This window comes from Ziziphus jujuba, chromosome 10 (assembly GCF_031755915.1).
Source record: "Ziziphus jujuba cultivar Dongzao chromosome 10, ASM3175591v1".
Taxonomy (NCBI): Eukaryota; Viridiplantae; Streptophyta; class Magnoliopsida; order Rosales; family Rhamnaceae; genus Ziziphus; species Ziziphus jujuba.
The window spans coordinates 28,492,641-28,515,827 of record NC_083388.1 but is presented as its reverse complement, the minus strand read 5'-3'; the positions used below and the strand labels follow the sequence as shown (position 1 = coordinate 28,515,827).

Sequence of the window (23,187 nt, the reverse complement as noted above, 5' to 3'; positions counted from 1 at the left end):
TGATAATTAGACTGAATATTATAGTTTTAAGAAGCATTGAAACAGTCTTTGCTTGTTTTCTTTCGTCTTCTCGTCTTATACATGTTTGTTCTTTTCGTAGAAAGAAGATACTAATCAAATTCCAACACGAAAAATGATCAGATTGTCAATTGTATTTGGTGGAAAATCTTTCCCTCTCATATTTTTCTATTGTTGTTTGTGTTGGGAGCAATGTCTTCAATTCCCTAGGTCGAGACAGCTAGCTATTAGGGGTGAGTTTGGTGTGGGTTGGTTCGGTTTTATGGATTTTTTCAAACCGAATCGACTAATTTGGTTTGGATTGGATACGAAATCGAACCGAACTGACCGTCAAGTTCAACCTGAGATCGAACCAAACCGATGGTTATTGGTCGATTTGGGTTGGGTTAACGGTTTGGGCCTCATATTGGGCCTCAGCCCAAATTTTTTTATTTATACTATTTTGAGATGGAAAATTATATACATTGGGTTCAAAATTGTATAAATTTTTTTTAGATTTTTTTAATTATTAATCTTCAATCATATTCATGTATTATATTTTGAATTAAATATATTTTTCAAGCTATTATCTAAATTAATAATATCTAAATTAAATAATTTTAACATACATTCACCTAGCAAAAATATCAAATAAACTAATTATTAACTACAATATAACATAAAACCATACAACTACAATACAAGTGAAATAATACAACATAAAATCATACAACTACAATATAAGTCTACAACTACAACTTAATTATACAAATACATCATACACCAACAAATAAATTCTATAACAAATTTACAACTATTAATAATTATAAAATAGAATATAATCTGAAATCTTAAATTTCAAAATGAACTTATAATTAAATAAACTAACAATCCATAAAAATGAAAATTATTTTAAAAAATTTTCTTCCACTCTTCAATCTCATTCTCACAATAAATAAAATAATAATTTTATTTTATAATTATATACTATATTTATATATAAAAGTAAAATAAAATATTAGTTTCATTAATGATTGATTTGGTACGAATTGAATTGGGTAAAATTTTATCTAACTCCTAATCTGAACCGATCATTTTTATTTTTTTATATATTTAATCGAACCAAACCGATTAATAAGTTAAAATTAACGCAAACCAAATCAAATATATCAGTTTGGTAGATTTAATCGGTCCAATTCCATTTTTACCCATCCCTGCTAGCTACCACTTTATCCGTGCAAATATTGACCAAAACAGTACCTCATATCACAGTTCTTCTTTCCATTCCGTAGGAGGCCTTGAAAAAAGAAAAAAAAAATTAAAAAAAGAAAAAGAAAAGAAAAACAGTTAAATGCATATTTTTGCCTTGCAGTTTCAGTTTCATATTTTTATAATCAAACAGTAATGGCTGATGAAACCATAGTTTTGAAACCATAGTTTGGTATGGTCCCCTGGCAATAATGCTTACCATGATTCTTCTCAGTTTACCTTATTTATTTTGCAACCAACTTCTGTTTTTTTCTCGAAGTCAGCCGTTTGAGCTTCTCTATTGGTTGGTGCTAAGTGCTAAACAGCCACACAGGTGCCCCACATAGAGGCTGTGCAAATCAATTTGAATATATAGCTTCACTTACAATGAAGAAGCAACAAATAATAATAAATATAGCTCCTGCTATTTCAAAAATACATTCCAGTGACCAAATTAATTTGTGGCGTCTAAATTAACTTCAATCCAAAAGTTTTATCGTTTGATTTTTCCACTTTGAAAATTATTTTCTCTTGACATTGACAATGTTTTGCGTGATAAAGGTGCGGAGCTGTCAAAGACAAGACAAAAATGTGGGTCACGAAAATGCTAATTTCTTGCAGAAAATTTAAATAAAAATTTGACTATTGACTTTGAGTTTTCCAAATTGTGACAATAACGTTGCAGGTTCAATAGTCGATTTTTCCTGTATATATATATAATCAAGTAATAGAGGAAGTAGCCATGAAAGCCCAGCGCAGACCAAGCACACTTTTCCTTACAAAGTGTGGCAAATTTTGCCAAACAATCAGTAACTTAATTTGTTCGTGGATACCTACATGATTAATGAAACGTATAATGCCAAAACTGCCGACCTACGATTTAATCTACTAAAAATGATATTGATTGTTTGTTGTGCCTGTAATTTTCAACTGCGTTCAACAGTAACCATCAATTTTTAAATACTGAGTTTCTAGATGACCGTTGGATATCTTACATACTTTAGGAAAACTTATTTAATTCAATCATTATACAAAGCCCTTGACACCTTCCGATTAACTATCCCAAAAAAAAAAAAAAAAAAAAATCACCTTGCAACTGATGAATAATATTTAGTATGTATGCGATTAAGAAATTGTTTCGTTAAACTTTCACTTTCTCCTGCGAGTTCGAAGATTAATAAATAAGTGATATTACTATTCAAAATTAAATATTAAAAGGACCTACCATGTACAAATAAGAAAGAAAACTTGCAGATTATGTGTGTATAATATATATAAACATGTATATATATATATATATATATACATATTATTTCAGCAGGCCTGGATTAGAAATTCTAACATTAACTAATCAACACACTTATTTACTAGAGTGTCTTCGTTGAAATTGATTTTACGATGGTTGATAAACAAATAATATTAAATTATCAAATGAGTAAGGTTTCAAAATTTAAAATATTGATAAACAAATAATATTAAATTATCAAATGAATAACGTTTCAAAATTTAAAATATTATTAATTTTATAATTAAATATTACATATCTATAAACCGTGTTATATATTTTATAAACTATTGTTACTGATCTTAACAGTAATAAGATTGGTTTCGCATTAGGAATTTCCCTTACTTTAGGTTGGAAACTCTCTTGCATTTAATTAGTATATATGTATAGAAAGTAAGAAGGATTAAGGAATGAATAATATTGGGAAATAAAAGAACCGATTTAAAGCTCAATAAATTATAATTATACGGTCTTTATTGTCATATAGTGGTGCAGAAGAAACATATATTTTTCCCTTATGAAAGTTCAGTCAAATAAAATAAAAATACATTCAAAGTATGTGTATGTATGTACATATATATATATATATATAAACTCCAATTTGTACGTTATAAACTTAGACTAGTCTTCAGTCAAAGTGGAAAAAAAAGAAAAGCTCGTCTTTTTTCTAATTTAATTTGTAAAAAAAAAAAAAAAAAAAATAATCATGGGATTGTAAATTCTAAAAAAATATCTTCCCTGGCGCAGGGATATCCATAATCTTCTTTCATTTAAAAAATTAAAAAAAAAAAATAATTTTCTTATTTATTATTGTACAAGGTGATAGGAACCGAATTGCCTTATTTCTTGACAGTGAGGACCCGGTATTGACCTCGGCAAGTATTGACTAAAACATCACCACACAGCATCTTCTTCCTCTGAGAAAAACCAAGCCGCGGCTGTTATCGAGAACTATAATTATTAAAATTTTGGTTGTCTCTCTGGCAATGGCGTTTTCTCCTGGTACACTTGTTGTGTTTTCCTTATTTCTTCTTCTGTTACCACTACTTTCTGTTTTTGCCCAAACTAATGGCTCTGTACCCGTCGGGGCTTCTCTCTCTGCTTTACACCTCAATTCCTCTTCATCATGGCTCTCTCCCTCTGGAGACTTTGCATTCGGTTTTCGTCACCTTCAAAACGATCTCTTCTTGCTTTCCATATGGTTCAACAAAATTCCCGACAAAACCATCGTTTGGCACGCAAATGAAGGTCGGCCGGTGACAAGGGGATCAAGAGTCAACCTCACTGCTAACGGAGGACTAATTCTCACCGATCCTCAAGGCCAAGAGCTATGGCGCTCTGACCTTATTTCTGGGGTTGTCGTCTCTGGAAATATGAGCGATGACGGAAACTTTGCTCTCCAAGGCAGCAATTCAGACAGGTTATGGCAGAGTTTCGAGATTCCTACTGATACCATGTTGCCTACACAGACGATGGTCAGAGGGGGTGTCCTTTATTCTCGACAGTCTGCTACCAACTACTCAAAAGGAAGGTTTCGGCTCAGTTTGGGACAAGATGGGAATCTTGAGCTCTACACCGTCAACTTGCCCACGGACAATCCCAATTCCTACTATTATCAAAGCGATACTGCTGCATCTGATTCTAATTCATCTGTCAGTCCGGGCAGCCGGTTGGTGTTCAATCAGTCAGGCGCCATTTACGTTCTGAGAGAGAACGGTGATAGAAAAGTTCTCAAAGAGCAGGGAGGAGGAGAAGACAACTATTTAAGAGCCACCCTTGATTATGATGGAATTTTTACTCTGTATTCTCACCCAAAAGCTGGGAATTCCGGCGGCACTTGGACTACTCTTTGGTCTGTACCGGGAGATATTTGCCAAGATCTTCTTGTAGATTCGGGTCTTGGTATTTGTGGATACAACAGCATTTGCACTCTCAAAGAAGATAGGAGACCCACTTGCCATTGTCCAACTGGATACTCTCTGCTCGATCCCAGCGATATTTATGGGGACTGCAAACCAGATTTCCCACAGGGCTGTGCTGAAGATCAGCTTAGTAATTCTATTTCAGAGGATCTTTATAAGGTTGAGGTGCTAATTAACACTGACTGGCCTTTATCAGATTACACCATGTTGAAGCCTTTCACCGCAGAGAAGTGCAATCAGACTTGCCTTCAAGATTGCATGTGTGCTGTTGCCATTTTCAGAGACGGAACTTGCTGGAAGAAGAAGATACCTCTCGCCAATGGCAGAGTGGACACCAGTCTTAACTCTCAGGCCTTTATCAAAGTACGCAAGGATAATTCCACTGATCATCTAGTTCCTCCGAATAATCCACAGAAGAAGGAGAAGGATAATGACAATCTGATCGTCATTGGATCAGTGCTTTTTGGCAGCTCTGTTTTTATCAATTTTGTATTGCTTGCCGCTATCTTTGTTGGATTTTTCTTCATTTACCGCAGGAAGCTCAAAACCACGCCACGTAAAACTGTCCAAGTGAATTTGAGTTGCTTCACTTACAAAGAACTGGAAGAAGCCACCAATGGGTTCGAAGAAGAACTGGGAAGGGGAGCTTTTGGAATTGTTTACAAAGGGTTCTTACAGATCGGCTCTGGCATTGGTCTGGCTGTAGCAGTGAAGAAACTCAACTATGTGGTGGAGGATACCGAGAGGGAGTTCAAGAACGAAGTCAACATCATTGGTCAAACACATCACAAGAACCTGGTCCGTTTGCTTGGATACTGCGACGAGGGACAACATCGGCTGCTGGTTTACGAGTACTTGAGCAATGGAACTTTGGCAAAATATCTTTTTGGTGAAATCAAGCCCGCTTGGAACCAACGAGTCGAAATTGCTTATGGGGTTGCAAGAGGACTCCTATATTTACACGAAGAATGCAGCAGCCAGATCATCCACTGCGATATAAAGCCGCAGAACATTCTTCTTGATGAAAAGAACATGGCTCGGATATCGGATTTTGGATTGTCAAAGCTTTTGAAGATGGACCAGAGCCATACCCACACTGCCATTAGAGGAACAAAAGGGTATGTGGCCCCCGAATGGTTCAGGAACATGCCCATCACAGCCAAAGTGGATGTGTATGGCTTTGGAGTTGTACTCTTAGAAATCATTTGCTGTCGAAAAAGTGTAGAATCTGAGAATCAGAGTGGGGAAGAGAAAGGGATATTGACAGATTGGGCATATGATTGCTACCAAGAAGGTGCATTAGATATGCTGGTGAATTGTGATGAGCATATTGAGAACAAGAAGAAGCTGAAGGCATTTGTGATGGTTGCTCTTTGGTGTATTCAAGAGAACCCGAACCTTAGGCCCACCATGAAGAAGGTTGTACAAATGCTTGAAGGAGTTGTTGAAGTTCTTGATCCACCATGCCCATTTCCATATTCCATATCCACAACCATCCCATCCCAAAAGATCCAATCTTACGAAGTGTAACTAATTTTCCGTGCTTTAGACAAATTTGTACCTTTTTTTTTTTTTTTTGGTTGATTGGTAAGGAGCAAACAGCCAAGACAACTTTGTGCTTAAAGTATGCAATTCGGATGCAGCTTTTCAATAGGTGCAACTTTGTGTATGTAAAATATAGCAGCATAAAATATTTTTTTAAGTACTGTTGGAGGAATTAAAGTAGTACAGTTTGTTTCTTTCTTAATTCCAAAGTGGTTTGGCTGAGGGCTTGTGGCTGTTAAGTTATTGGCGTATGGCTTGTGCAACCCAGATCTTGGCCTTGAATAGGAGGTAAAAGGGAAATAACTAAACAAATAAAGCTTTTCTTTCTTTACTTCGTATATGTACAAATGTATTTTTATTATTATTATGTTTTTGTTTTTGTTTTTTTTTTTTTTTTTTTTGGGGTTAAGAGACAAACTTCATTAGCCACAAAATAACTACAAAAACATCAATTTGAAATATAATGTTTTTTTTTTCTTTTTTTTTTAAGTTATATAGATCTGCATTCTTTACCTTTTATGAGTATGTGTATCCTGATTTTTGCATGAAAGCCAATTCAAAATTAAGAATTTGCAATGTTATATATTCTATTCCAAATTGCATGATGTGTAAATTTCCTACAGCAGGGTAGGTTTGAGTTTTTTCTAAGCAAAGAAATTAAAACAGAAGACAAAATGCATGTCATCTTGTCATTTTCGAACAAGTATTACCCAATTTCCTTGAAGTTTTAATCTAATATTAATAATCAAAGCATGGAGCAGATGTACAATTCATCTATCATTCAATGAAGCTGTGCTGACTGGTTGTTCCAGTCAACACGCATCTTTAAAATTAATTCGTCAACGGAATACTACAAGTACATAAAAATAAGAACAAGAAATTCTATATGAAGCGTTGTCTCATGGTTAGACATTTCAACGCCTGCATTTTCCAATTGAATGCATTTTTGAGCTGTAATTTCGTCAAAGTCTTTCAAGTCTTCCATGCATAACCTTTTGGGTAAAGACCAATTAGGTACTTATATCTCCAATATATATTATTTTAGTACATTGTCTTTGAGAGTTTTATCGATCGAGGTAGCTAGAAATGATAATGGCTAACTCTTTTCTTCCATATCTAGTCTGCAGCTTTCTTGTCGTACTTCCCTTTTCCACTGTCGTTGCTCAAAACAATGCCAACATAGATGTGGGATTGTCTCTAACTGCAGGAGACAATGATGCTCGGTGGCTTTCCCCTTCTGAAGATTTTGCATTTGGGTTTCACCAACTTGAAAATGGCAACTTCTTGCTGGCCATTTGGTACTACAAACTAACTAATCAACAAACCACGTTCGTTTGGTATGCAAATGGAGAGAATAATTCTGCGCCTAGAGGATCCAAACTGGAGCTATATTCTGATCGTGGCCTAGTCCTCAAAGACCCTCGAGGTACTCAACTATGGAGTACTTCAGGAGAAATAGCTGCAGGTTCATCGGTGTTCTACGCGGTGATGAACGACACGGGAAACTTTCAACTCCTTGATGAGAATTCTAATCCCCTTTGGCAGAGCTTCGAGCATCCAATGGATACATTGTTGCCTGGTCAAATCATGGAGATTGATGGAAATCTTACTTCCAGAAAAGGCGAGAACGACTTCTCGAGTGGAAGATTCGTGCTCCGTATGCTCCCGGATGGTAACGCCGTGCTCAATACCATAAATTTGCCTAGCAAAAATTCTTACGATGCATATTATATTAGTGGGACCAACGACGACGCAAACCAGTCTAATAGAGGTTTACGAGTGGTGTATAACACATCAGGCGACTTGTACGTATTGAGAGGAAATCGAGAGAGAGAGATTATATTATCGGAAGGTTCGATTTCAACATCGGACAATTATCGAAGAGTAACTCTCAATTTTGATGGAGTTCTCACCTTGAGTTATCACTCCAAAGAACCCTCCTCCTCCTGGGATACCATTGCATACATTCCTGACGATAATATATGCGAAAAAATTAGCGGAGAAAAGGGAACTGGGCCATGCGGGTACAATAGTATCTGCTCAATCCAAAGTAATGGAAGGCCGTCTTGTAAATGCCCAAAAGGGTATTCTTTTTTCGATCCAACCGATGCGTTCAGCGGCTGCAAACCAGACTTCTTAACGAACTACTGTGCTAGTGATTCACCCTTCGAGGAGTATTCACTCGAAAGGATACCCAATACTGATTGGCCAACATCTGATTATGAGTTAATTACACCTTATGATCAGCAGAGTTGCCAAAATTCTTGCCTGCATGAGTGCCTATGTGGAGCGGCTATTTTCAGGAACAACAGCTGTTGGAAGAAGAAGTTACCACTTTCCAATGGAAGAGATGGGCTAAGCGAGTTCATGGCTTTTCTTAAGGTGGGACGAAATTCCTCCTCCAAAATCCCACGTCCTCCTGGCACTACTCCACCTAGAGATGCAAAAGACCAGGACAATTTGGTCATTGTGTTGTCCTCCCTCTTTGGCACTTCTGCGTTTGCCAACTTGATTTTGGTGGCAGCAATATGTTCCATTTTATTCTTCAACTACAAGAAGAATAAGAAACTCCTTGGAATCTCTCCTAGAGAAACCTGTGTCGAAAGCAACTTGCGGCAATTCACCTACAAGGAGCTGACTGAGGCCACAAACGGGTTCAAGGAAGAGTTAGGGAGAGGTTCTTGTGGCATAGTTTACAAAGGGGAGACGGAATCTTCGGTACTCGTTGCTGTCAAGAAGTTGGACAAAGTGTTTCAAGACAGCCATAAAGAATTCAAAGTTGAAGTGAATGTTATTGGCCAAACACACCACAAGAATCTTGTCCGATTGATAGGATATTGTGAAGAGAATCAACATAGGCTGTTGGTATACGAGTTCTTGAGCAATGGCACATTAGCAAGATTTCTCTTTGGAGACTGCAAGCCAAGTTGGACACAGAGAATTCAAATTGCTCATGGAATTGCCAGAGGGCTAGTTTACTTGCACGAGGAATGTAGCACCCAGATCATCCACTGTGACATAAAGCCTCAAAATATACTGCTAGACGAATACTATAATGCTCGGATTTCTGACTTTGGGTTGGCAAAGCTTTTGCTTCTCGATCAGAGCCATACAAAAACCAATGTCAGAGGAACAAAAGGGTACGTGGCGCCTGATTGGTTCAGGTCTGCCAAGGTGTCTGTGAAGGTTGATGTGTACAGCTTTGGTGTAATACTGCTGGAAATCATATGTTGTCGAAGAAATGTAGATATGGAGATTGGTGGGGGTGTAAGGGGAATTTTGACAGATTGGGCCTATGATTGCTATGCGGATGGAAAATTAGATGCTCTGATTGAAGATGATATGGAAGCCATGAATGATATAAAAAGGGTTGAGAGATTTGTGAAAGTTGCAATTTGGTGCCTTCAAGAAGACCCAAATATAAGACCCACCATGAAGAAGGTTATGCTGATGCTTGAAGGAATTGTTCAGGTTTCAGTTCCACCAAGCCCTTGCTCCTTTACATCCGTTAATTGATCATGTAATTTTTTTTATTATTATTATTTTTTTCCGTTTCCCATTCCTCATATTAATTCTTGGAGTTCTAGCTTTCCTCTTCTTTGTTTTTTTTTTTTTTTTTTTTTTTTTGAAAAAGGAGTTCTGGCTTTCTTAATTAAATATTTTTTGGCTAATTATTCTTGGTTAGGCTGAATAAAGGCTGTAACTGTAATGAAACTGTAATTTGAATTGCAAAGTTAGAGGCCCTATTGTGGTCGAACTAGATCATGACAGTTGGCTTACTGGGCTGCTTTCAGTGGATCCCAAATCATTTCGAACGATCTTATATAGTTAAAAGCCCATTTCCCCACGTTAAAAGACTCAGAACTATTTTTATTTATTTATTTATTTTTATTATTATTTTTTATTTTTTGGGGAAAGAACAGAGTCAATCCCACTTAGTTGACTAATTATAATTTCTTAATTTTTTTTTATTTTCAAATTTTCAAATAAAGTCGACGCTCAAATCTCAATCATCCCTAATTAAGAAGCACCAGTATCGCCCATTCAATCTATCTATACCTATACTTACGGTAAATAATAAATAATAAATACACATTTATCCGTACCTAATACCATGTATTGTTATTTTAACTAAGGCGCCTCTCAATTCAATTAAGCAACTGAAAAAACATATTTATTATAAAACAAAAAACCGAAAAAAATATATATAAACTGACAAATTGTTATATATGTAAACCGGACAAGGCTAACTTGTCTAGCAACACATTCTTTTGGACGACAATTTTTACAGCAAAAAATTTCAGATTTTGGATTAGCCAAGTTGTTGAAGACAGACCAGAGTAGAATAACAACCGGAATAAGGGGAACAAAAGTGTATGTTGCTCCGTAGTGGTTCAAAAATATGTCAATAACAGTGAAGGTGGTTTTTTATAGTTATGGCGTTTTGTTATTAGAATTTACATGCAGGAGGAAAATTTTTGATCCAGAGATAGGGGAAGAGAACCAAATAGTGCTTTCTGATTAGGCATATGATCGCAACCAAATAGTGCTTTCTGATTGGGCATATGATCGCTATGTAGAGAGGACGTTGGAGCAATTAGTGAGGGATGATGATTAGGCAATGGAAGATTTGGAGAGGGTGGAGAAGTATGTGAAGATTGGCATATGGTGTATGTAAGGGAGCCCAGAACAGAGACCCACCATGAAAAAAGTCATACAGAAGATTTAAAGGAACCGTTGAAGTCTCAATTCCACCAGGCCCTACCTCAACTTGATTTGATTTGCCAGTGCCTTTCTTATGAATGTACATTAATTTGCTTCAGTTTAATTTCAAAGAGTTTCATCTTCCAGCTCAGTTGTTACCAATATATATATATATATATATAGATTTTAATTTAATTTTTGAGATCCGTTATTTGCCAAGGTGGTTATAGTAAGGCATCTCTGTATTGTTCATGGGTGAAGAGTCCAAAGTCAAGTGTGTGAGCTTCACATTGGGCTGTTGAACCCAGCAACAACAGATAGTCCATGACAAGGAAAGTAAGTTTACAACACGGCCTAGCATAGGGCATAAGTTCATTTGCAATTCAAACAAGACCCCCAAAATCAAGGTCAACTTTTAAATTTTGTTGAACATTTTAATGTTAATTTTTTGGGAAATTTGGCCCAATGCTCTCATGAGAATGAGCTTAACGATTGGTACCCCTTTATTTGCTATCTTTTTTTTTCTACCCTTCAATATCCATTTTAACCTTAAAACAATGAGAAATGACTTGGGTATCTTTATTTTACTTTCCCAGTATCCATTCTACTAAACGCTAATATCATTTAGGGCTGATGCCCACAAGCAACAGCAGCAAGAAGAATCTGGGTCTGCTAAACTTTCGAGTGAAGTGAAAAGTACTTCTTTACTCGCAGATCAGGAGCAAAGGAAGTCTTTGAAATTTGGGTTTTCTTCTAGAGGTGGCACTTCTAAGGTATAAGTTCAAGGATCTTAATATTCTGTATAACTCTAATAGTTTTGTCAATGAGTTTTATGTCCATAAAATATTATTGTCCTTGCCATACAGAAATCATTTGGTGCTACTACAAAGAAGCCAAAAGTAGCCGTTGCCTCAGTTTTCAACAATGATAGTGATGAAGAAAAGTGAGGCCTATTGTTGTAAACTTGGCATGACCATTATATTCTATCAGCAGCTCCAATTGGCTTCTAGGTTAGCATTTATGTTGTACAAGTTAAACTGTACGTGTAGTAGTGTTTTACACTTTGTAACGGATAGAGTTTGACCATCTGTTTATAAGTTTTGCTATCCATCCACGCAGAATAATAGAATATTAACAGACTATACATACTGTTTTGAAAGTTTGATTTTTATGATGAATGCTTAATTTTTTCACAGTTCTTGTTATCCTATTGGTTTTTATTGGTTTCATAATCAGGATGATAGTGAAACCCTTGCAGCGTCCAAGGGGCGTCTTGAAAATTTTATAGATTTTAATATTTGCCTTGCCTGTTCATTGGCCTGCCATCGCCATATATTTGTCCAGATTTTGAATTTCTATTTGAAAAATATTTTGAAACTAACTGAAGAGGTAATGCTAAATGAAAGCATAACGGGTCATGTTCATGTAAAATTCCTTATTATACAAACTCATTGAGCAAATTATGTTGAAATCAAAACTGAAGAATGGCTCCATACATTTTAAGATACATCTGTAATTTGATCCAAAAAACTACACATACGAACCAATTTCTTGTTCTCTGATCAGTTCAGACGTAGAAATTTTATTTATTTTGGATCAATTTTCGGGAAAATATCATTTACACCTTTTTAATATTATCATAATCATATCTAAATCTATATTTATAAAAAAAAAATCATATTCAAAATTTATCTGTCAATTAAAAATCATTTATAATAAATATTAAGATGGTTTATATAAAATTTATCCTCCTACACACAAAAGTCCGCATATTTCTTCTTCATCATCTAAGGTTGACATATACTAAAAAATAGAGGAAACTTTACCATTTAAATTAAACTCCACCATAATTTCTTTTACAAAAAAAAAAATTCTGCCCATGTTTTGCATGTTGTTGCACGAAACACATATTAGGGGACTTGTGGGAGTCAAAAAATTTGTCAACAGTAATTATCGAAGGCCCTTCGGTAATTACCGATGAAACCTTCGGTAATTTTTCCAGCAAGGGCAATTTGATTACCAATGGTTTCATCGGTAATTATCAAAGACTCTATGGTAATCAAATTTTTTTGGCAATTTTAGAAGTTTTTCGAACTTTATGGGGATTTTGCTGTTTAAGATCATTGATGAATGTATATTTTGCATGTTCTTATACGAAACACACATTAGGAGACTTGTGGGAGTCAAAAAAATTGTCAACTGTAATTACCAAATGCCCTTCGGTAATTACCGATGAAACCTTTGGTAATTTTTCCAGCAAATTCAATTTGATTGTCGATGGTTTCATCGGTAATTCCGAAGGCCATACAGTAATTAAATTTTTTTGGCAATTTTAGAACTGTTTCCGAACTTTATGGGGATTTTGCTATTTAGGATCATTGATGAATGTATATTTTGTATATTGTTGCACGAAACACACATTAGGGGACTTGTGGGAGTCAAAAAATTTGTCAACTGTAATTACTGAAGGCCCTTCAGTAATTACCGATGAAACCTTCGGTAATTTTTTCAGCAAGGGCAATTTGATTACCGATGATTTAATTGGTAATTACCGAAGGCTCTACAGTAATCAAATTTTTTTTGGCAATTTTAAAAATTTTTTCCTAATTTTATGGGGATTTTGCTGTTTAGAATCATTGATGAGCTTATATTTTGCATGTTGTTGCACGAAACACACATTAGGGGACTTGTGGGAGTCAAAAAATTTGTCAACTGTAATTACCGAAGGCCCTTTTGTAATTACCAAAGAAACATTCGGTAATTTTTCCAATAAAGGCAATTTAATTACCGATGGTTTGATCGGTAATTACCGTAGGCCTTACGGTAATCAAATTTTTTTGGCAATTTTAGAACTTTTTCAGAACTTTATGGGGATTTTGCTGTTTAGGATCATTGATGAATGTATATTTTGCATATTGTTGCACAAAACACACATTAGGGGACTTGTGGGATTCAAAAAATTTGTCAACTGTAATTACCGAAGGCCTTCGATAATTATCGATGAAACCTTCGGTAATTGTTCTAGCAAGGGAAATTTGATTACCGATGGTTTCATCGGTAATTACCGAATACCCTACGGTAATCAAATTTTTTTGGCAATTTTAGAACTTTTTCTGAACTTTATGGGGATTTGGCTGTTTAGGATCATTAATGAATGTATATTTTGCATGGTGTTGCACGAAACACACATTAGGGGACTTGTGGGAGTCAAAAACTTTGTCAACTGTAATTACCGAAGGCCTTCGATAATTACAGTTGAAACCTTCGGTAATTGTTCCAGCAAGGGAAATTTGATTACCGATGGTTTCATCGGTAATTACCGAAGGCCCTACGGTAATCAAATTTTTTTGGCAATTTTAGAACTTTTTCCGAACTTTATGGGATTTTGCTGTTTAGGATCATTGATGAATGTATATTTTGCATGTTGTTACATGAAACACACATTAGGGAACTTGTGGGATTCAAAAAATTTATCAACTGTAATTACCGAAGGCCCTTCCATAATTACCGATGAAACCTCCGGTAATTTTTCCAGCAAGTTCAATTTGATTACCGATGGTTTCATCGGTAATTACCGAAGGCCCTACAGTGATCAAATTTTTTTGGCAATTTTAAAACTTTTTCCGAACTTTATGGGGATTTTTCTATTTAGGATCGTTGATGAATGCATATTTTGCATGTTGTTGCACGAACACACATTAGGGGACTTGTGGGAGTCAAAAAATTTATCAACTGTAATTACCGAAGGCCCTTCGATAATTACCAATGAAACCGTCGACATTGGTAATTACCAATGCACCATCCGTATTCATTTTTTTTAAATGTTTTCACTTCTTAAGGTTTGTTTCTCTCTTATTTGGTTTCGGATAAATACTATTTAAATGTTTTCATTTCTTAATGTCTTTTTTTCTCTTATTTTGTCAACGGTTATCATTAATAAAGCTAGATTTAGCATGTTCTTGATGGAAACATACATTATTGAAGCTGTCGGATGGAATTGTGGTGTTTGGGGAGTATTACGATAAGAATTCGGACATGCTTCCCAGTTTAGATCCATTCAGGATGACTATGATAAAAGATGCACCCCGCCAAAATAATGAGTATGAATGTGTTGTCATTTGAAAGTAACTTTTATTGATGCTTTGTTATTGTGCTTACATGTGGAAATACACATGGTTGGTATTCGTTATCAACATATTTGATGCCATTTCATTAAATGTAATTCTGCAGGGGTGATTGTCATGTCTTTGCTTTGAAGTTCATCGAGTACAGAAGCAGTGAAGAGGACGTTTTATTTGGCCCGGATTACATAAGTTGGTTTAGGAAGAAATATGTTGTTGATGTGTATTTTAATAAATTTTCAATGTAGATCGTACGTTTGTGACTTCGACATCCAACTAACGTTATGTTGCACATCTCTAACCTAAAATATAATTGCGGTATCCTGAGTATTCATTATGTTGGCTGAACTTCCATTTCACAACTCATAACTTGACATACATTCCAAGAGTACAAACATTGTGAAGCAATCAGTCAAAAGATAAAAAAACACAATAATAAAAACAGCATAAATCCATTGCACAATGCGGCGGTGCGAAAGCATAACAAGCAATAAGAGAAGAAAAAAATTAAAGGTTCGAAATTATAAAAACAAAATTATATCACTTGCAAGTCACCATTTGAGAATGTATGAAAAAAGAAATAGATAGCTCCATAAATATCAGTAAATTATAGGAAATTGTCACATACAAAGGCATAGATGAACTCTCATCAATCACCCAATGGCCTAGAAAAGGGCCACTTCTAAATAGAACAGAATACAAATGCTAAAAAGTATTTACTTTACAGGACCATATCTCAGCATCAAACCTTGAGCAGGTTCATCCTTAGATGGCTGATCCTTGTTTGGTGTAGACTCGGATGGATAAGCTTGAGCATAGTTTTATGCCATTTTTCTTCTTTTTGTTCCTATTCAATCACTTTCCTACGTTCTCCTCAATCTTCTGGCTGGTTTCACAATCTTATTTAAAGCACCTACAACCCAAGAAGCTCCAGAAAATAAAACATTCTTCATTAAGGCAAAACCTGCACTAGTAACTTTTGTTACACGAAACACACATTAGGGAACTTGTTTGAACACCTAAAATTTCTGATCCACTTCAACCACCATAACTTATTTTTTCAGTGAACTTTTTTTTTTTCTGTTTTAATCAAAAGAAGGCAACATGTTGAAGACAATAGGTGTCTGTCATCAAAGTTGTTTGCTTTGTTGATTGCAATTTTGCCTAAGACAAAACCCTTTTCTAGCATGTTGCTAAGAGCTAACCACATCTTCTACCTTTCAAAATGTAAAGTAATCAACTCTAGGAGGCAGAGCTTTATTATCAATTTCCTACATATACTAGTGAGGTTAACAGGTTGGCAACATTACCATGTTAAGTGTGAAAGATTGAAAATTTTTATTAGAGAATCTTACATGAAGTTATTGTGAGAGACATATAGTTCAAAGTGAAACTTGTCTGCATAAACCAACTAGTAAAAGCATGCAAATAAATACATTGTTAAAGATGCCACTTGATAGGATGGGCTGCTCATTATAATATAAAAAGTCCTAATGTTGCCTACATATACTCCATAAGATGCCATTAGAATTGGTTATTTGAGCTTAACTGGAATAAATATTTCAGATTACACTTTGAACAACACAAACACCAAAACTGGCAAGATAGAAGGAAGGAATTGTTGAGGATATCAACAACAGGTTTGGGATTCTAGAAGGATGTAGGTAATCCTCCAAAACTAGGATAGTAAGAAATATCTGCAAAAGAAATCTGGAAGTTTCTCGTTAAAAAAATTCATACAAGTAGCAAAATAAACGCAAAAATTAGCTTCATAATATAAGAACTTAAATAAATTTAAAGACAAGAATTTAGGCCTTACCATGTCAGGGTCCAATGTATCAATTGCATGAAGTCCATATCTGTCTTCAAGTACAAGAATAGTTGTTTTTGGATCTAAAGACTCAGTTTTACATGTTTCATGTATGAAGTGTTCAATTGAAAATCATAAATTTCATTAAAAAAAAAAGCTTTAAATTAAAATATAAAATATTCAAGTGGTTTGACAATTTAGAGCATTATTAGAAGATCAAAATGACACAATAAAAAAGAGACAATGTTACAAAAAATTACGTCAATTTTCATATCCTAGCAAAAATTTAAGCAATTTCTTCATGCCATTGAGGTGAGGGTATTCTGCACGCATCAATTGAAAATAGAAAGCTGTCCAACCATTTGGATTATCTTCATAAGCAAGTGAGTTTCGAGAGATATTTTTGCAGCTTGTCAAGTGCATTGAACTATTAACCGTATAGCATGAATCAAGAAGCTATTTGCATGTCATTGAAAATTTAAGTAATAGCAAGTATATAATTTCCAAGAAAACAGATGCTCTTCGTGGAAACAAAAGCTCACATAGAGGCTGCATATCACAATAAACTTTTTTCCTAAAACTTATCCAACAAATTCAAGTCCAGAAATGCTATGCCAATACATTAATATATTTCATATTGTACGCACATTATATATACTTTCAACCTTCACTCTCACACACTCACAAAGTAGCAAAAGTTTGTTACGTACAATTTATGCACGTAGGGAACCTTTAAAAATACTTCAAAATTTATTTCTTTCTCTTTCATTTCTATAAGGACCCTTTTGTGTTAATAAGAATTTGAAAGGAAATATGGCATTGGATGGATAGTTACCTCTCTACATGGATCATAATTTGGAATCGTTTCTACAGCACGTAATTTATGAGGACATAAAACTGTAGAATCTATATAATAGAAGGCATTCAAGTGTGCTTCTTTTTTTCGCAAAGGTGGCAAAGGAAAGCAACGATAATTTGGAAATTTCTCCATGAAGTTTCAGCTTATATACATATAAGATTCAAATTTTGATCTTGTCTTCTTATTCTAACATTGATAATTATATGTGGAAATAAACTGTCTTGAGGAAGTTGTTGTTTGTTAGGAGCATTATTAACCATCACATTAATATTGAATAACAAAACAATTTCCCCAACTTATTGCCATGCTTGGAGTTTGAATTTTATTAAAAAAAAGGATAAAGAAAGAGAAAACAATTCCTAACACGTTTTCATGAAAAAGTTAAAATTTCTATTATGTTTACATTTCAATCTCATTTTAGAATATGAACTTCTTGGTAATATTAGCTTGAGCCTCTTGACCAAACGATGGAAAGAAAAATATCTTATATTCTCCACATATAGAAAAATATTTTATTCTCCACATATACCTTTAGAAATCCATTAAAGTAGGGGTCTTATGGAATAAATTAGCTTTTACAAGACACTCAAATGGACTAATTGACATATGGATATTAAAAATGACAAAAGAAAAAGAAAATTAAATAATTGTAATATAAATCCCATAAAAGATTCTTATCTTTTCACCACTTCCAAACCAAATGACGTCCAAAAAATTTGATGAGTTTATGAACAATAAATTCATATATAATCAATAACCAAACCATCATTTTGCAGATTAATCATGTGTAGGTAACCAGCTGCATCAATAGTTGTGGAATTATACATACATATGCTAAACTTATGATGGTGGAAATTATAAAAACAAATAAATAAATAATGTATGTCAAAAAAATTACTACGAATTGGGAAAAAATAAATCATTCAATAAAGTTTTCTTTTAGCAAGCTGTGCATGATAAGATCCATAAAAATTTACTAGAATCCCAACACAGTGAAAAGCCATGCCTTATCTAAAGATGAAAAATGCAGAGTAAATTACTACAGGAGAAATATTAAAGGAGCCTACAGGAACACACCTACACCAAGAGTTCCAACTAGAAAACCAATAATGTTCACATCCTTTGCCTTCTCTTGACCAGGTAACATCTGTACAAACATCATCACTTTTTTAGTAAAACAAATTGTACATTAATACAAGTAGGGGAGTGGAGTTTTAGAAAGGAGAAAAGAGAGTACCATTATTTGAGACCATACCTATGCTTAAGATTTCTTCTTTGTTGAGATAAGTCTGTCACCATGCAATTTGACTTTGCATCATATTTGATTAAAACCAGTAATACCATAATTAAAGAAAGATTTATTAATTTAGAGAAAGAGAGAGAGAACTAGCACAAGGACTTGCATATACTAGAAGAATTTGGCAAAAGGAAAAGTAAACTTAATAACACAATAAATATCTTAAGCAATATTACATGCAGACACAATAAATTTCATACAAAACCAGGTAACTTATATGTATACCTATTTCACAACCATTTAACGTCAGTACAACACTTGCAAATGCAGCATTTCCACAACCAATCCAAAAAAACAAGTAGTCCTCCATTTTGTTTTCCTCATGTAATTCCCAGACCAAGCCTCCAATGGTATATCTATTACCAACTACTGTCCTGATACATTTATCATCAGAGAAGACATTAGCTGCTTCCAAGCTCCCATTGGAGATCTTATGAGATTTTGATGGATTCATGTCCAAAGACATAGTTTCAGCAAATTGGATTTCTAATCTAGAGCTACTCATACATGCTTCTACCATTTCATCTCTTATATGCTGTATCAAATGTGCATATTCTAGCCTAAAGGGGACCTGCATTTAGATTGAATGAACTTTGTTGAGATTGGATAGCTGAGATAATTTGTTTTGGCTACATGTGAAACGACATGATCTCAGTACGAAATCCTCCTAAAGGTGAAAAAAAAAAAAAGCATGCTTATTGCAAATTTAGTAAAGCATAGAAGTTCATAATAATAATTCTCTAGTAAACCACTTTACCAGGACAGGTTTGCCATTTCTCATAGCATGATCTGATAAATTTTTTACACAATTGGACACACCAGTTGAAGCTTTTCCAAAAACAAAGAATGCTGGAAGAGTTGTAGTCCTTCCAATAATGAAAAAGAAGAGGCTTTTGAAACTATGAAACTAAAATTAATTGTTGCATAATATACAGAAACAAAATAACCACTTTTTAAGTTCAAAAGGTAAAAAAAGAAGAAGAAGCTTCATTGGCTTCAAAACCTAATCCTGATGCCAAAAAAGATCGCAAACAGATTGAGACACAACAATTTACAGCTAAGACAAAATTTCTCAGAATAATGTCTTATGAGTTTGGTACAAAAACTCATTGTTTTTTTTTTTTTCGGCTTTAAAACAAACAATCCTATAATATAGTTTGGAAAAAAAAAAGGCTTTAGTAAAGGTATTATTAACGAGAACTCACGAGCTGAAGCATGCGTGCCCGTAGTGCACGACATAATCAGCATTGATGTGCGATGCTCCATCCTCATCCATGCAACAGCTACTGTACATTGTGTCGGCCATCATAAACAAAGATACATATTTTACGTTGCCATTCCAGTCTCTATCGGATTGAGATTCTCGTAGACACCAAAGCTTGTCCAGCAAAACACTCCCAACTATCACTAACTCATTTAGGAGCTCATATGGGAAATGAATTTTACAAACTTGGTTAGTTTAGTTCTATTCACAAACCAAAACATAATCGCCCTAAAAACTTAGTAAAAAGGCAGCTCAAAATAATCTATTTCTGCTACTTCATATGTTTTAGTTTTTCCAAAGAAAAAAAAAAGAAAAAGACACGAGAATCAAAGAGGAGTAATCACCTGTAAAGCGACTCTGGTGAAGCCGCCATTGCTAATGAACTCAGCGGTCCGAGTGATTTCTTAATTCGATTCCAAGTCTATGGTCAAAGAAAGAAATCAGCAAACTAATCACACAAAAGCTCCCTGCAACTCTCTCTCTCTCTCTCTCTCTCTCCACTGCTTCAGAATCAATGTCGTGTGTGCTATGGTCTACCATTTGGATGCCTGAAATTAAGCATAAAACCTCCTTCCACAGCTTCAAGATTGCCCTTCGAATCCAACATCAGAAAGCACTATGAGAAGAAAGAAAGAAAGAGAGAAATTGGATATGAAATGTGGTAGGTGGGATATTGATAAGAGTGAGAAAGAAATTGTACATGGTTTATAGAGTAAGGGTAAGGTTGGAATAATGAAAAGAGGGTGGGTAGATAAAAAAGATTTAAAAGAGGGAGGGTATTTCACATTAAGGTGTTTAAAATAAGGGTATCGAACCAAATTCCCCTAATTTTTTCAAAGTCTTGTGTCACGGGCCTAACTTTTCCAACACTCCCGTGCGGCACTTAGCACCTCCTTTGCTAAGTAAGCCTTGCTCACAAGCTATCACGATGCGGAAGCTAAGAGTAAGAGAATAGGAAGTAGAAGAGTTTGAGAGAATGTGGAGAATACTTGTATTGCTAGAATTCTTGGATGTGTTACAAATAAGAATCCAACCTTTTATATGGAAGGCTTGGCATGTATCACACAAATACAAGGTTCTAGATATGTACACATGTCACCTATCTAGTTAGGGTTCTAGATTATTCTAGGGTTATGTACAAGATATTTACATGGAGTATTCTAGACTGATTCTCATCTATATTAGTCTAGGTTTCTCTTGAATCTTCTAGAATAATCCGGGCCTCTCTTGAATCCTCATGGAGAGTGTAGAACGTTCCAGCCAAACCTCAAGGTTTTCACCTCTTCTGGACGGGACGTGACACCCTCCCCCACCTAATCTCGCGACACGCTCGTCGTGTCTTCTTCCTTGAACCTCCGAATGTGGTCTCTAAATTGCCATAAAGCCTCTTCATGCTCCCAACTAGCTTCACTATCCGGTAGGTTCTTCCACTTCACTAGGTACTCCGTATAGTTAGGCACTCCTCTACATCGTATGACCCGATCTACAAGTATAGCCTCTACGTCCTTATCAAACGATGTCACAACCGCCGTAGGTGCCCTCTTTGATTCCCCACGACTAGGGTCTTCCATGTCTTGATGGTAAGGCTTCAAGACACTCACATGGAAAACAGGATGAATCTTCAACTTAGGAGGAAGTTGTAGTTGATAGGAAACCTTACCCACCTTCCTCACAATAGGAAATGGTCCTTCATAGCGTCGAACCAACCCCTTATGTACCTTCTGTAGAGCCTTGAATTGTTGGGGCAGTAGCTTTACCATGACCAACTCCCCTTCTTCGAATGCTACATGCCTTCTCTTGGTATCTGCCCACTTCTTCATCTTTTTAGATGCCTTGTCCAAGTATGCTCTAGCTAAATCGGCTTGTTCCTCCTAAGACTTGGCAAACCTGTAGGCAGTAGGGCTTTTGCCTCCATAGCTTAGGGCTAGGGCATTAGGAGTCATGGGTTGTTTCCCCATCACGATCTCGAATGGACTCCTATTAGTTTATTCACTCCGTTGTAGGTTGTAGGAGAATTGAGCCACATCCAGTAACTTAGCCCAATCTCTTTGGTTGGCACTCACATAATGCCTCAAGTAGAGCTCCAATAAGGCATTAGTGCGCTCCGTTTGCCCATCACTTTATGGGTGGAAGCTAGTGGAGAAGTTTAAATCCAAACCAAGAAGTTTGAAGAGCTCGGTCCAAAATCTTCCAGTGAATCGAGGGTCTCGATCACTTACTATGTTGCTAGGTACTCCCCACAGCTTCACCACATGCCTTAGAAATAGTCAGGCCGTCTCCGCTACCGTGCAATCCTTAGGTGCAGGGATAAAGGTAGCATATTTGCTAAACCGATCCACTACGACGATAATGCTACCATAGCCCTCCGACTTAGGTAAACAAGTGATGAAATCCATCGAAACACTCTCCCAAGGTCCGTTCGGAATGGGCAACGGATCTAGCAACCCTCCTTGTTGCTTTTGCTCTACATTGTCTTGTTGGCACACAAGACACATCCTCATATAGACCTCCACATCGTCCCTCATATGGGGCCAATAATATGTGGCTCCTATTACGGCTAGGGTACGTCGAGTGCCTGGGTGGCCAGCCCACTTGGTGTCATGGCACTCCTTGATCAATTCCCTTCTTAGATTATCCTTCTTGGGCACATATATACGGTCCCCCGTGGTGTAAAGCAAATCATCTCTTACCCAAAACCGCCTAGTCTTTCCCTCGTTGACTAGGGCCATGATGGTCTTGGCTATGGGGTCTTGTGGGAGTCCTTCCTTGATGCGTTCTAGCAAGATGCACTCGGGCCGACTTATGGATGCAAGTTCGGCCTTCCTGCTAAGCGCTTCCGCCACCATATTCCCCTTTCCCGGCTTGTACTCCATCTTGTAATGGAACTCCGCCAAGAAGTCTTGCCAACGAGCTTGCTTGGGGGTGAGTTTCTTTTGGCTTTGGAAGTAACTGGTGGCAATGTTATCCGTCATAATGGTGAAGGAGCTCCCTAAAAGGTAATGCCTCCACGTGCGCAGGCAATGGATGACCACCGTCATCTCCTTTTCTTGCACCGTATAACGCCGCTCTGTGTCATTGAGCTTTTTGCTTTCGAATGCAATTGGATGCCCATCTTGCATTAGCACCCCACCTATG

The 23,187-nt window shown here is 35.9% G+C and overlaps 3 protein-coding genes and 1 long non-coding RNA gene across 4 annotated transcripts; 2 read left to right on the top strand and 2 right to left on the bottom strand.

Annotated features, from left to right (window-relative positions):
• Positions 1 to 3,420: 3,420 nt before the first annotated feature.
• LOC107412673 (G-type lectin S-receptor-like serine/threonine-protein kinase RLK1) lies at positions 3,421 to 6,328 on the top strand (the record flags this gene model as incomplete). Its single annotated transcript, XM_016020487.4, has 1 exon — positions 3,421 to 6,328. A coding segment is annotated over one exon (2,562 nt), but the record flags the coding sequence as incomplete, so codon positions are not given.
• A 494-nt stretch (positions 6,329 to 6,822) lies between these two features.
• LOC107412650 (G-type lectin S-receptor-like serine/threonine-protein kinase RLK1) lies at positions 6,823 to 9,621 on the top strand. Its single transcript, XM_060812033.1, has 2 exons — positions 6,823 to 7,011; positions 7,118 to 9,621. Exons 1-2 carry the CDS (start codon positions 6,981 to 6,983, stop codon positions 9,511 to 9,513), a joined length of 2,427 nt encoding a protein of 808 aa, XP_060668016.1. The 5' UTR covers positions 6,823 to 6,980; the 3' UTR covers positions 9,514 to 9,621.
• A 5,980-nt stretch (positions 9,622 to 15,601) lies between these two features.
• Positions 15,602 to 16,985, bottom strand: LOC125421139 (uncharacterized). The gene is made up of 2 exons (XR_009634547.1): positions 16,642 to 16,985; positions 15,602 to 15,735 (listed from the first exon to the last, which is right to left on the bottom strand). It is a non-coding gene; the product is annotated as an uncharacterized LOC125421139 (long non-coding RNA).
• A 1,246-nt stretch (positions 16,986 to 18,231) lies between these two features.
• LOC132799736 (uncharacterized) lies at positions 18,232 to 20,425 on the bottom strand. Its single transcript, XM_060812202.1, has 7 exons — positions 20,397 to 20,425; positions 19,994 to 20,182; positions 19,546 to 19,654; positions 19,014 to 19,359; positions 18,742 to 18,816; positions 18,569 to 18,655; positions 18,232 to 18,290 (listed from the first exon to the last, which is right to left on the bottom strand). The coding sequence occupies exons 1-7, from the start codon at positions 20,423 to 20,425 to the stop codon at positions 18,232 to 18,234; spliced, it is 894 nt and encodes a 297-aa protein (XP_060668185.1).
• Positions 20,426 to 23,187: the final 2,762 nt, after the last annotated feature.

Excerpts from the sequence above, each read along its gene's own strand:
- LOC132799736 (XM_060812202.1), bottom strand. The coding sequence starts at position 20,425 with ATGGCGGCTTCACCAGAGTCGCTTTACAG. Across the intron at positions 20,183-20,396 it reads TCACCAGAGTCGCTTTACAG|TGTTTTGCTGGACAAGCTTT; the intron begins GTGATTACTCCT and ends GATAGTTGGGAG. Across the intron at positions 19,655-19,993 it reads GGGCACGCATGCTTCAGCTC|GACTACAACTCTTCCAGCAT; the intron begins GTGAGTTCTCGT and ends CATTATTGGAAG.
- LOC107412650 (XM_060812033.1), top strand. The coding sequence starts at position 6,981 with ATGCATAACCTTTTGGGTAAAGACCAATTAG. Across the intron at positions 7,012-7,117 it reads TTTGGGTAAAGACCAATTAG|TCTGCAGCTTTCTTGTCGTA; the intron begins GTACTTATATCT and ends TTCCATATCTAG.